This window comes from Gastrolobium bilobum, unplaced genomic scaffold, assembly GCF_033153095.1.
Source record: "Gastrolobium bilobum isolate Gb01-03AN ecotype WA unplaced genomic scaffold, APGP_CSIRO_Gbil_v1 utg12942, whole genome shotgun sequence".
In the NCBI taxonomy this organism is placed as follows: Eukaryota; Viridiplantae; Streptophyta; class Magnoliopsida; order Fabales; family Fabaceae; genus Gastrolobium; species Gastrolobium bilobum.
Window position 1 is genome coordinate 155,179 of NW_026897875.1, and position 13,515 is coordinate 168,693.

The following is a 13,515-nucleotide window of genomic DNA, read 5'->3' on the forward strand; positions in this document are numbered from 1 at the left end:
TGATCCGAAATTTTTTTATATTTAATAAGAATTATTTTTTATTATATTATTTGTTGTGTTATCAAACACAATTCTCATTCTCGGAATAAAAATGGAACATGTTATCAAACACATTTTTTTTCTCAGAAACTGTTCCAAGGCACAGAAATAGAAAAGAATTGTTTCTTTTCAGAAACAGTGCTCGGAAATAGAATGGTTGTCATGCACACCCTTAAATGGCATGGGTTGAAAAATACAAGAACGAACTAAACCCTTGAAATTCTATTTTACCTATGCTATCCTAGCTAGAATAGAACATTGTGATTAAAAGCACAGGTTAACATAAATAAGAAGTTAGAACTTAAGATAATACAAAACTAAGGAGTTACCTATGTTGAATTTGAATTTTATTATTAGAAAATAGGAACATAAAACTTAACGAACTATTTTTAAAATTAGTTGTTAGTTAATGACGCAAAAATAATTCTGTATTAAATATAGGGAAAACTTCAAAAATCCCCTACAAGTTTTCTCAAAATCACTTAACCCCCTCCCCAAAAATTTTAATCATTTACTCCCTTACTCAAACTTTTTTTTATCACTTATCCCCTAATTTGATTTTCCATCCCAAATTTTGTTAAATTTTTTAAAAGGTACCAAAATTACCCTTAATAAAAAAAAACATAATTTCCTCACAAACATCATTTTTTAAAAGGTACCAATTGTAAAACTTTATGTTTTATCATAGCTAATTCTTGAACCGCAAGGTGATTTAAGGGGACTAAGTGAGAATACCTCCTTGTTATAATAATAATAACAAATGATTTGATATAAAACTTGCCACAGTTACAATTTTTTCTTCGAAACAAGACTTGGAACTTGGAAGCCTCATTGTATGTCAATATTAGCATTTGTTGGTGAATTTTGTTTTGAGAATGTGAATTATATTATAAATTTTTCGCTATATATCAGTTAAATAGATGGTGTGAGTGGAGCAAGTGTTCTGCATATATACCGACCCTGGTCCATATTTTTGTATCTCCCATTTTTGTTCACAGATACATTGAACCTCATGGGTTTTGATAAAAGTAGGCTTGTTAATGAAGTAGGTTTTTTTGCCAAACTCTATGATAGTACTCAACTTTCGCAACATACCTCGCGGGTTTTACAATAAAAAATCCAAACTTTCTCTGCAGGAATTAAAATATAAAAAATAGCATCCTACTTGTTTCGTATATATGAATATTTTAAACGTAAATTTATAACAATTGTTTGCAAGCTTAATATTAAGCAATCATCCCTTAAATTAAAAATACATATTAAACTAGGTACAAAGTAGTTTGTGAGGAAATTATGTTTTTCTTTTTTCTATTAAGGATAATTTTGGTACCTTTTAAAAAATTTAACAAAATTTTGGATGAAAAATCAAATTAGGGGGTAAGTGATAAAATTTTTTTGAGTAGAGGGGTAAATGATTAAAATTTTTGGGGAGGGAATTAAGTGATTTGAGAAAACTTGAAAGGGGGATTTTTGAAGTTTTTCCTTAGATCTATTGACGGAATAAATCGTTAGTGTACCAAATACATTGAACTCAGTGTATTTGCCTATTTGTTTTGTAAACGTAAATAAAAAATATCACGTCATTAAAAAAGAATAGATGATGTGATATTTTTTGTTCACATGTCATAAAATGAATGGACAAATGCACTAAATATTTATTCCTATTGGTTGGGGGGGGGGGGTTAGAGATATTAATATAAAATTATTAATGTGATTTTATTTATAAGTTTATTTTTATTTTTTTGATTTAATTGGTTGTATTATACAATGTCAAAGCTTTGACTAATAGTCACCAACAATGTTATAAAAACCAGGCCTTTGATTCGATTGAGATATTAGGTTAGTAGGTCACTAATCCAATCGGTGAATCACAAGTTGAACCAGTTGATTAAAATTTATAAAGAAGTATGTAACAAATATTATAGTTATGATAAAATATCTCAAACGAGGGATTGACATATTGTTGTCTCTTATTTTATACTATGTCACCCGTATTTGAGTCTTCGACTTCGGTTCAATCATTAAGCCAGACTAACTTTTTATCGGTTGAACCCCGGTTGTAGGCAGGTCACTGGCCATTATCGGTTCACATGCATATGTGGTCCGTTAATCAAACCAGATTGATTGAGAGTTCGATTTTAGGGCAACCAATGGACCAGCCGGTCTGATTTGATTTTCACCGCATTGTTCTCAAGTTCAAACCTATAACCCTATTCTCTAATAAATTTTTAAAAAAAGTAAGTAAGTTAAAATCACTATTAATTTGTTTCTTAATAATTAAGAATGTTTTATATGACCTGATCTCGTCAAATCATACAAAATTTACTCCGAAATTGTCTGAATGAAAAAATGAGCCACTCATCGTTAAACAACCAATAAGATTAAGGATTATATTTATCTTATTTAATATGAGAAAAATTAAATTCATACACACACATAATAAAAATGGATCTCACCTCTATTTTTTTTTCTCCAATTATTTGTGAATCTCTTTTATAATTTTATTTCACCAATATAAGATAACTTATCTCCAACAACGTAAGAAAAACATTTCCCCTGAATGTTTAGTAAAGGAGAAATTTTTTTACCGAGGAAAAAAAATATCCTGAAATATGGTAGGCACTTTTTTTTTGATAAAATTACAAAAAAATATTTGGTAGGCCAAAATATTTTCAAAAATATTAAGTGAATTTTAATATTGAAAAGTTTGGTTGATAGTAAGATTTTGTTGGGATTTTGGACATAATTTACAAATCTACACTCAATTTTAAATATTCACGCTCTTTTTAACCACTTCGATATCTCATTACAACGTTTACATAAGATATTGAGGGTAAATATGTCTGCAAATTTACATTCCGTTTTCCAACCAACCTGGATTCTTCAAATTCCACATTTTCAATGGCATTCTACGTGGAGATGATTATGTGTTATTTCAAAACCTGAGAAAAAATTTGTCCAGCCTAATTTTACATGTTAGTGTACCAAACATGATCATATTATATTGCCATATTAACTTTCCAGGGAAAAAAATATATATATCTATGTACCAAACATCACCTAAGATTAATTATGTTATGTTTACTTGCTGAACTCGTGACTTGTTTTCAGAATAAAATAATGGGAAAACATTTTCTCTTTTTAAAGGAGAAATTTTTTTTCATGTTAGTGACTCAAAGCATAAGTGGGTCCCACTTTGAATTTTTTTCTCTTTCCACTATTTTGTGGGACCCACTTATGCTATGGGTCATTAACATGAGAAAAATTTTCTCCTCTAAAAAAATGAGAATGTTTTCCCAATAATAAAACCACGCAGAGGAAGATGTCAATGGCGCCTTGATTCCACAGCCACTTACCTAATACCTGGTCATGCTGTGCGGTAACACACACACACAGTAACACAGATGCTCTCTTGTCTCGGCTTGCATGTGGAGTCCGCTCAGTTGGTTGGCCTCTTGTACACACGCGTCTACACTTGCATCTGTTATTCATTCACTATATTTAAAATTATTATAAAAATACGAATTAAGTTTATTTAATTCAAAATCAGTTTTAATATGTAATATATTGAATATATAAAAGTTTGAAGGGCTTATATATATATATATTCTTGATCCTACATATTTTCATATATGTATAAAAGATAAAATTATTATTTATATATAAGAAATATTAATCCATTTATATATAAATTTAATGTCTCTCAAGTTATAAGAGATATATTTTATTTTCTATATACACATAATAGTATGTGGAGTCCATATTTTTTCTCTTCTCTTTACATGTTCCCACATGGGTCACATATATTTTTATATATATAGAATTACCTACAACATAAAAAAATATTAATCCTTTTATATATACTAAAAAACTAATCAGTAAACGAGAATTTTTTTTTTTCTAAATAAAAAAGTAAATTAATATGGGAAGAATGTTTGTACTTTTAAAGGATGGTTATTTTAATTAAGAATAGTATTTTTTTATTTAAAATTTAAATTTGCAAAAACAATCGCCTCTTATTATTTTTATTATTTATTTTTTTATCACTTAAAATAACATAAATTTATATTTTTTAAAAGAACAAAGTAACAAACACTAATTTCAATTAATATTTATAGAATTTTATAATTTCGCATGTTACCTGATAATTAAAATCTTATGTTATAGAAATAAAAATATACGAAACTCATATATTAAAAAAAAATTATAAGGATAACAAAAAAAAAAAATTATATGCAAAACTCAGATCAATGCAAAAATAAAAAAGTATGTTGCATAGAGTTATAAAACCATATAAGCATAAAACAAAGGAAAATACAAGTGTTATGTTACTGACAAACTATTATCCCTAAAACAAAATACTGATTATTACTTTAAAAAGTTTCCAGAAAAATATTTCACTTATAAGTCGACACTAAACTCCAGTCTAGTTGCGTTGTTATCAAATCATCCAGTCTAGTGGTGTTGCAGAATCGTCTCCATTCTCTTTCTCAATGGCCGTGCGAACCCTACTGAGCAGAAAAACCCTAACCTCCGTGCTCCGCAATGACCCAAAACCGTTGGGAGCGGGCATAGCAGCAACAACTCATTCCCGTGGCTTGCATGTCTTCACGGTACCCGATCTCGATTACGACTATGGCGCTCTGGAGCCTGCTATCAGTGGTGAAATCATGCAGCTCCATCACCAGAAGCACCATCAGGCTTACGTCACCAATTACAACAAGGCTTTCGAGCAACTTCAAGATGCAATCAGCAAGGCCGATTCCTCTACCATCGTTAAGCTCCAGAGTGCTATCAAGTTCAATGGTGGAGGTCAGCTTCCCCCCTTTTTATTTTTTTTTATTTTTATGTTTTTTCAATTTTCATTTTCTGGTTAATTTGCTGAAAAATTAAGGCATGTGCGTGATTTGTTGACGGAAATAAAATTGATTCATGAATTGGTCATTGTAGCTTTACTTGGGTTATTGTGAATGATAAGTTAGTTGATCTTTGTTGACACTAACTGAGATATAAAATAGAAGCAGGGGATTGGGAATTTTGCTTTACACAATCTTGTGATGTTGGTTGTCGAACTCTTTGGATGATGGAATATGATCTTTTCCCTTGATGGCGTGTAGTATCCCGATGTGCCAGTGATATATGAGGCAGAGGTATAGACCTATGCTCAATGGAGAGTAATAACCGGTGGTGAGAATTCAGCCTCCTCCGGAAATGATGCGTAGAAGTTGTCTCTTCAATGGCTGAAGAGGGTTATAATTTATAAATAGGTAGGGAGATTTTCTTAAGATGAGCCATAACCGTCTTGCCCATATAGGTCTCACTGCATGTGATGCAAACACACTCACCTGATGCGTAAGGTATGAGGTGTGCAGGGGAGTGAGATGCTCTACAATGACGGTCTAAAAGTCTCACTTTAGGGATGCAGGGGTGTAACCCCTTATGTGGGCCTTAATGCCGGCCCAATGAATTGGGATAGTGTGTCCGGTCCGGAACAGTAGTGAAAGCAACATGAAGGGATGGTTATTGTCTCTACTGAGATGAATTGTTTGATAAGAATGAATAGGGTGTTGTATGACTGTTGTGCAATCTGGAAGTTATTTGATGCCTTTTTAATAATTACCCTTTGAGGGAAATTATGCCTGGTTTTAAAATGAATCAAATAAACTTTTCAGTGAAGGAGCTTGGAAATATTTTCCGTGGATTTCAATATCGCTTAATTTAGGTACGACTAATAATCATTTGCTGCAGGTCATATCAACCATTCTATTTTCTGGAAAAATCTAGCTCCTGTTCGTGTAAGTTTATACCTTAACTCTGTTTTATGGAAAGGGTTTTGTCTTCAGAGATTCTTTTGCCTTATACTTCACATCTTGTGTAGGAAGGAGGTGGTGAGCCACCCAAGGGTTCCCTGGGATGGGCCATTGACACACATTTTGGTTCTTTGGAAGCATTGATACAAAAGGTTAATGCAGAAGGTGCAGCCTTACAGGGTTCTGGATGGGTGGTAAGTTGTGCAGATTCTTAAAATTCCATCATTGTCTTGTATCCTTGCATATCATTAGAGTTTAATGCCTCAGTCGCTATTTGAAGTGCCCTGTTGCCTTTTATTCAATTCGTATTGCTTTTCCAGTGGCTTGGTCTGGACAAAGAGTTGAAGAGGCTTGTAGTTGAGACCACTGCAAATCAGGTAAACTGCCCCCCTCTCCCCTTCCACCTCCAGTGCCACACTTCCATTTCCACATGATGCCAAGAGGCAAAGTAGATCGGCTATAGCAAATTTTTTGGTTTGGCTGCTAATTCTGGCTTTTTCAGTAAATTTTGTATTTCTGTTGCATATTATGTCACAGCATTCAAGATCCTTTTACGGTATATTGCTGTTACCAATAGTCTATAATCCTTACATTAAATCACTGAGATTCAGTAGTCAAGTATGTATTGCTTATCCTAGTTTTTGGGTTAATTCTTCTGATATTTCAAACAATGGGTCAAGCTCTAAAAACAAAGTTTTATTATTGTAATGACTCTGTAAACTGGGTGGGTTTTTTGAGGCTTAGAGCTTATTTATAAGTATAGTTATATATTCAGATTTTAGTCCTTATAGTTTTACTCACTTTTTAAATTGCTTTCTATAGTTTTTTCTTATTTGAAATTGGGTCCTCATGTTTTAAATTTTTTTAGTCAAGTCACTGCCTACCCCCATAAATTCTTATATCTCATCTAAAGTGAGAACATCTTGCCTGGTAGACAAAATGCATTGTATGCATATCAAGCAATTCATACTTGTGTACATTAATAGGAACTAGAAACTTAGCCAGGCTAGAATTAGGCAGAAAAGGATATGAGAGAGAGAGAGATGCTGAGAGAAAGAGTTCTGTTATGGTAAGAATACAAGGTGGGGATCCACCTTATAAGCATTGCGCCTTCCAACTGAGAGACTCAGTTAAAGAATGATTATTCCAGAATGCCCCAAAGCTGTACATTTTCCGTTATTTAACCTTAACTACATAGCTACTAGTGTAACTGATTGAAACTAACCGACGAGCCCCCTATTGTTTAATCCTTCTTGCATACACCTTCCAGATCCACTTTTTTTTTTTTGGCTGAGGCTCGTGGTTAACATTAAAATTGACAGGGGACTTGATTAAATTTTTTTAAAATTACCAGGACTTAATTCCAAAGAAAAAAAAGATTCGGTGCACATTTAAAATTGAGTGACATTGTTGGGACTAAATATATATTAAATCTTTTTTCCTATTTTCATAATTTTTATCTTATCTGGACTCTGGACTGTGGAGGACTTTGCAAATGTTATAGGATATAGACAGATTGCTGTGGTGGAAACTGGAGAATAGAGAAGATACTTGTTAATGGTTTTCCCCTTTCCTCATGCTCATTATTTGAGCTTCTGTACACTATGTTTATCATCTGTGCATTCATTATTTTGAGTTTCTGGTTCGTTAATTTTCAAATGTAATTTTGAACATTTGTTTTGCAGGACCCGCTGGTTACTAAGGGAGCAAGTTTGGTTCCAATTCTTGGTATAGATGTTTGGGAGCATGCATACTACCTTCAGGTAAAATTTTGGATTTGGTGGTTCTCTAGTGACAGCGTAATTCTGTAGTGACATTATTTGAAGGCTGTTTATCTTCTCAGTGTGGTGATTATGACTTACATTATGCAAAGAAATGTGGTACTGACAAATTTATTAATTTTTGGGAAATTTCAAAAACTTTCCCCATGTAACAAAAAAATTGTTTTTAACATTTTTCTTGTATGCTGCTAAACAAGAAAAATTCGTTCTTTTGTATGTCCTTGAGAAAATGGAGTGAAGAAAAAAAGTATGATGCATAAGAATGGGTGGTAAGGATGAAGGTTCTAAGGGGAGGTGAAACCTAAACAAAAACTCATAATATGAAGGCTTACAAACATGAGGTCTCAAGGAAACAAACTAAGGAGAAGGAACTAAATTCGCCTTTTATGAGGAGCTTATATGGAGTAGATACTGTTTGAGACGTATTAAAATCAAGACCTGTATAGATTCCTACAAAAACCTTAAACATATAGATTCTTTTTCAACTAATTATATGCTCTGAATTTCTACTTCATCATTGTTGACTTGAAACATTTTTCTAGTGCTTTTTTTTTTAAAAAATTTATTTGCATCTTGATATTCCTGTGTGGTTCTAGTGCATGAGAATGTGAAATAGATCTTGCTTGCTTGTATTAACTTTGTCTGAACCCAAACTAGTACTAAGAGACAAGAAGCAAATGATGCCACAGCAGCATCTGAAGTTTCAGAAGTTTATGATTAAGTTCCATTAATTTTAAATAATGAATGTAGGAAAGAAATGGAAAATTTTCTATTATTTTACTTATGATGGTTACATTTCTTTGACAGCTTAATTGATTCAAAAAGGTAAATTAACGGTTTACTTAAGCTTATTATTTTGAGAATTCAGGTCGATGATATGTTACAACTCACTTTATAATATTCATTTCAGGTCAATGATATGTTACAACTTACAATATAATATTCATTTTTTTCCTCCCTTTCTCTCCCTCTATATCACCCCATCTATCTCTGCGACACAGATATCTATCAATCTCTATATCACCCCATTTATCTTTCTGAGACACACACAAACAAACAAAATCTAGATGCACGTCAGTTTTCAAAAGTTTTTCTGAGCTATGCTTGTTTTTCCAATTGCAGTACAAAAATGTTAAACCGGACTATTTGAAGAACATTTGGAAAGTTATTAACTGGAAATATGCCAGTGAAGTGTATGAGAAAGAGAGTTCTTAGTCTGAAAGTGCTGCTTGATATGGAGCGTGAGATGACAGGTTTGCACCACGGTTACAGACGGGAATAAAATGGTGTATTGTGACATATCGCACCTTCATTAGGATCCAGGTTATTTTATAAGAAATAACTATTTATGTATTTGTAATGAAGAACCTTGAGCTATATATGGCTGCATTCCTTGTTCTATGTACCTTTAATGGTCTGCTCAAGTCTTGTGAATTCTCTGATGCTCTGGTAAGATACTATTCTTGTCTAGCGATGTATTTTTCTTTTGCTTTTAGGGTGTGATCCTTTTGCTCGAATAAGACTATTACGGAGTTGTGAAAATTAAGTCCTCCAATTAATACATTTGCTGGATGAACAGGTTGGAGTTCTTACTCTTCTACCTTAAGCATAGACAATAAGCTATTTATTATTGATAATTGGCCGTCTTGCATAAGCTTATCTGGTTGAGCTCTCATTAGTTGGTTGATTTTAATGGCACAATATGATAAATTGTTTTGGGAATCTCAAAACATTTCTATTGATGAAAAAATTCAACAAAATATCAAAAAATGGGGAAAGAGGGAAAAACAATTTTACGAAGTTGCCGGTTGTGTCTGTTGGTTTCAACATTCAAGTTGAAAATGCATTCCTTGATATCTGAGAGTTGATGCCTGAGAATTAAGCTTTGTTCTATACTTTCTGCCCGAAAAATAAGCTTTTCAGTGAACAGTTTGGTAATATATTTTTTTTACAAATCAAAATGTTTTAATTGAGAGACATGGTTACGACACTTGATAATTTTTTGTTCCCCTGTAATGCATTCACCACGTACATGTAAGAAGAAAGGAATGCCGTATTCACCATCCAAAGTATGAAGAAAATTAATGCTTTCATTAAGCTGTTCATCATTGTTAAAGCCCTCTAAGTTAATCTAATGTTGATGACTTACTTTCGTTCCATGTTTGAACAAGAATAATGTTTTGTGATGTTGGGTGTCTTGTGGTGAAATGTTTTGGTGTTTAGGCTTTCTACCATGTTCAAAATGATCAATATATAGAGATAAATATACGAAGCAATCTTAGAGCAATTGTATCTTATTTACAATATTAGCTTTTTGTTTTCTCCGTTAACATTCTCACACCTATATTAATGTTAAAATAAAATGTCTTATATCTTATCTTAATCAATCTACTTGCACCTAATGATTTAATTTATTAGTTAATTGACCTAAATTTTAAAAGATTTAGAGTGTAATTTACGCCGATGTAAAATAATTTGGCCAAGTTAACCTTACGAGAAAATTAAAATTTTATTTTTACAACGATAAAAAGGTATAAATACCTTTAATTAAATAAGTTAAGTATAATTGGATTGATTTCGCATAGGAAAAAATATTTAAGATTAATTTATGAATATTAAGAGTGTAAATAAATTTCTTGTGGATATTGCAAATAACTTATTCAGACCTAGATTTTTAGGTTTTTCTTTTTATAAAGAGAATGAGCTTAAGTTACTTGCAGAATATTTAGAGTATATTATAAATTTAATTGTGTCAGAGTGTAGGTTTAATATGGCCTTTGAAAAGAAAAATGTTTTCATATAAGAGCACATGATTTATTGATTAACTATGATAATAAAAATTGTGTTTAATAAAAAACATTTATGAGTATTTTAAGGAGAGAATGATTAAGATATTAGAGTGAACTGTTGTGGATTTAAAACTAGATTTGTATCCCTCAATATAGTATGTCAACATGAAGATGCTCAAAAAAAATAGTGATATAGACCAAAGTTCAAGGTGAGTCACTGAAAGTGCTATCGCAGAGAGAGAGCTGCAAATAGGGGGTATATAGGCAACGATGGTTCCAAAATCTAATAAAGTAACAATTTATAAATGTGATATAAATGAGGTGTATCCTCTATTGAAGAGGAGGAATTTATATAGGGGAGTGAGTATTCTATAATTATAAGAGAAAGAGAGAGATCCATTATTGCATTGAGACACTATTTCATCATGGTGAGTGTATAATGGTGAGCTATGCGAGGAGAAAGGGATTCCTGTGGTGAGCTCTAAATCTAAAAGGGCCTTTAACATAGAGAAAATTATTCTCATTTGAAAATTAGGACAATATTAACGTCATTATTATTAGAAAAAAGTGTTCCTCCTGTAAAAAAAAGGTTTAGAGTTTGATTCTTAAATATTCAGTGGCATCCCAATAATTTGGTGGGCCTAAAACTTAAAACCAAAAAAGGCCAGGGGTTAAAAAACTTAAAAACCCAAACTTTTAGTGAGTTATTGGAAGTATTGAATCGGGCTAATTGCTGCGACCTATTATATAAAACCCTAGTTTGTGCCTTCAGCCGCATAACCCTAGACTGTGCCATCTCCAGCATCTGCAGAACCCTAATTTGCCTGGGTGCTCTTCACCATGGTTTGGGATCAGATCTTACTCTCCTTCACTGTTATTCTGTTAGGGTTTTGCTCTTATTCTTCAATCTTCTCCTTTTCAGACATTCAAGCGCAGGAATGGAGGTCGCAACAAGCATGGTCGTGGCCATGTGAAATTCATCAGATGTTCCAACTGCGGCAAATGCTGCCCCAAGGTATTTTACTTCTTCGTACCTTCGAAATTTTTGTGCAGCAAATCAATGAAGTTTCGGTATTTGACATTGGGTTTGTGATCTCCGTGATAAAATAACACAGGACAAGAGCATCAAACGTTTTTTGGTGAGGAATATTGTGGAACAAGCTGCTGTCAGAGATGTTCAGGAGGCCTGTGTCTATGAACGTAATTCTCTTTATTTTCTCTTTTTTTTTTGGGTGAAAATATAACATAATGTTATGTCACTTAATTCATTGATTTGATTTTGTTACTTGTAGAATACACACTCCCGAAACTGTATGTGAAGATGCAATATTGCGTCTCCTGTGCGATCCACTCTCACGTTGTTAGAGTGCGTTCTCGCACTGATAGGAGGAAGCGTGAGCCTCCACAGCGCTTCATTAGGCGCAGGGTAAGTCTATTTTACATTTTCAGGCTTTTGATTTCCTTTCTTGTTTTACATTTTCTGCTCTACTCCTGCGTGTTATTAATAGGATTATAGTGTGGTCAAAATGGTTTTATTAACCTATAGTCAAGTGGATACATATTTAGAACGCAAGCAAAAGCTTGTTTTTTGTTTATAATTAGTGGAGTCACACAATTGACCTTGAAATCGCGTATAGAGAGCTTTACAGTAATAGAAATAACTGAGTTTGGACACATGGACCCTTATTTAATCGAATTTGTGTATGTTCCTTTCTTGCATTGAGCTATCTGATTGAGAACTTGATTTACAAATATGGAACTTATTCCTCTATCATTTTCAAATGTGATGTCAATTTTACAATATTTTACAGATTGTTGAAAAGATCAGTTCCTTTTCATGTTTGTTTAATTTTATAGTCACTTGAGAATGTGAATGTGACTGTGAAGGCCTGATATTGAAGAATAGGATGTCTTCCTCAGGCAAAGCCAATAGCTATTATATTTGTGCCAAAACCACACCTAATGGGAAGCTGTTAGGGATAGACTTGTTAGAAGAAGATGACTTGTTAGGAATGTAGGAGAAGATGCTATTATATTTGTGCCAAAACACCTAACAAGTCATTTAAATTTCAGTTGACTGTAGGAGAAGATGCTATATCTCTAAGAATAGACTTGTTAGGAATGGTTGATCAGTAGCTGGTTATTATTTTCTATAATAAATTATGGATTTATGTTTCACTTGGTGGTGTTTGATGGGTTTATTTGGTTCTCTTTTCTAGGATGATGCACCAAGGCCCGGTCAACCTGGTCAAGCACCTCGTCCTGCTGGAGCAGGACCTCCTGCCCGTGCTTAAATGCAAATTTTAAGATTTTAGGTCTTGTTGGATCAGTTTTATATGATAAACGAAATTCTCTCATGGTTGATTTTTGAAATTTCAGTTTTGCGGAGGGATATTATGTTTTCTTCTAATTGTTTGCTTTATTCCATCGACGATACCTACATTTTCAGTTGTTATAATTTGGTGGTTTTAATGAGAATTGACATTGATATATAAATTTTTTTAGCCTTGTGAGTAAGTCGTATCATTCATATTCACCCATTAATAAAGGAAGAAAAAAATTGATGTCTCTAAAATAGGTTGAAACTGGTCTTTTAACGAATCTACTTTGGACGACTGTAGTCTATTTGATGATTATATTTAATATATTATTCGATAAGGTGTATGTAGAAACGAACCTCGTTTTATCACCTTTCCTCGTATATTGTCTGAGGATGGGTTTAGGTTTTTATGTTTTTTTTTCTCTATTTTTATTCGTAGTTCTTGATTTTTTTAAAGATATATTTAGGCAGGAAATTTCTTTAATATTTTTATTTTGAAGTCAATATGTATTGCCAATAAATATTTGTGGTAATAGGAACTTGTGTTACGGAAATACGCTGCCGCGTAATAAACCAATCGTCGAAGATGCGTTGTTGAAGCAGTTAATCAATGATCAAGAACTGGATTTTTTAAAGATTCACACAGATGAAACTAATCTGTTTACGTATCTGTTAAGAGTAATAGAATGATCAGGTTAGTACTACGCTTGTTATGCATTGGAAGACTAGGATTTATATACTGGTTAAGGCTTAGCTGTTTTGTAAACTAAGGTCAG

General features: G+C 32.6%; 2 protein-coding genes across 2 annotated transcripts; both read left to right on the forward strand.

The window, feature by feature from the left end:
• Positions 1-4,454: 4,454 nt before the first annotated feature.
• On the forward strand, positions 4,455-9,202 carry LOC133311056 (superoxide dismutase [Mn], mitochondrial). The gene is made up of 6 exons (XM_061512073.1): positions 4,455-4,851; positions 5,788-5,834; positions 5,918-6,043; positions 6,170-6,226; positions 7,535-7,612; positions 8,753-9,202. The coding sequence occupies exons 1-6, from the start codon at positions 4,533-4,535 to the stop codon at positions 8,843-8,845; spliced, it is 720 nt and encodes a 239-aa protein (XP_061368057.1). The 5' UTR covers positions 4,455-4,532; the 3' UTR covers positions 8,846-9,202.
• A 1,914-nt stretch (positions 9,203-11,116) lies between these two features.
• LOC133311062 (small ribosomal subunit protein eS26z-like) lies at positions 11,117-12,925 on the forward strand. Its single transcript, XM_061512078.1, has 5 exons — positions 11,117-11,262; positions 11,342-11,434; positions 11,535-11,619; positions 11,712-11,845; positions 12,639-12,925. The coding sequence occupies exons 1-5, from the start codon at positions 11,260-11,262 to the stop codon at positions 12,711-12,713; spliced, it is 390 nt and encodes a 129-aa protein (XP_061368062.1). The 5' UTR covers positions 11,117-11,259; the 3' UTR covers positions 12,714-12,925.
• The last annotated feature ends 590 nt before the right edge of the window (positions 12,926-13,515 follow it).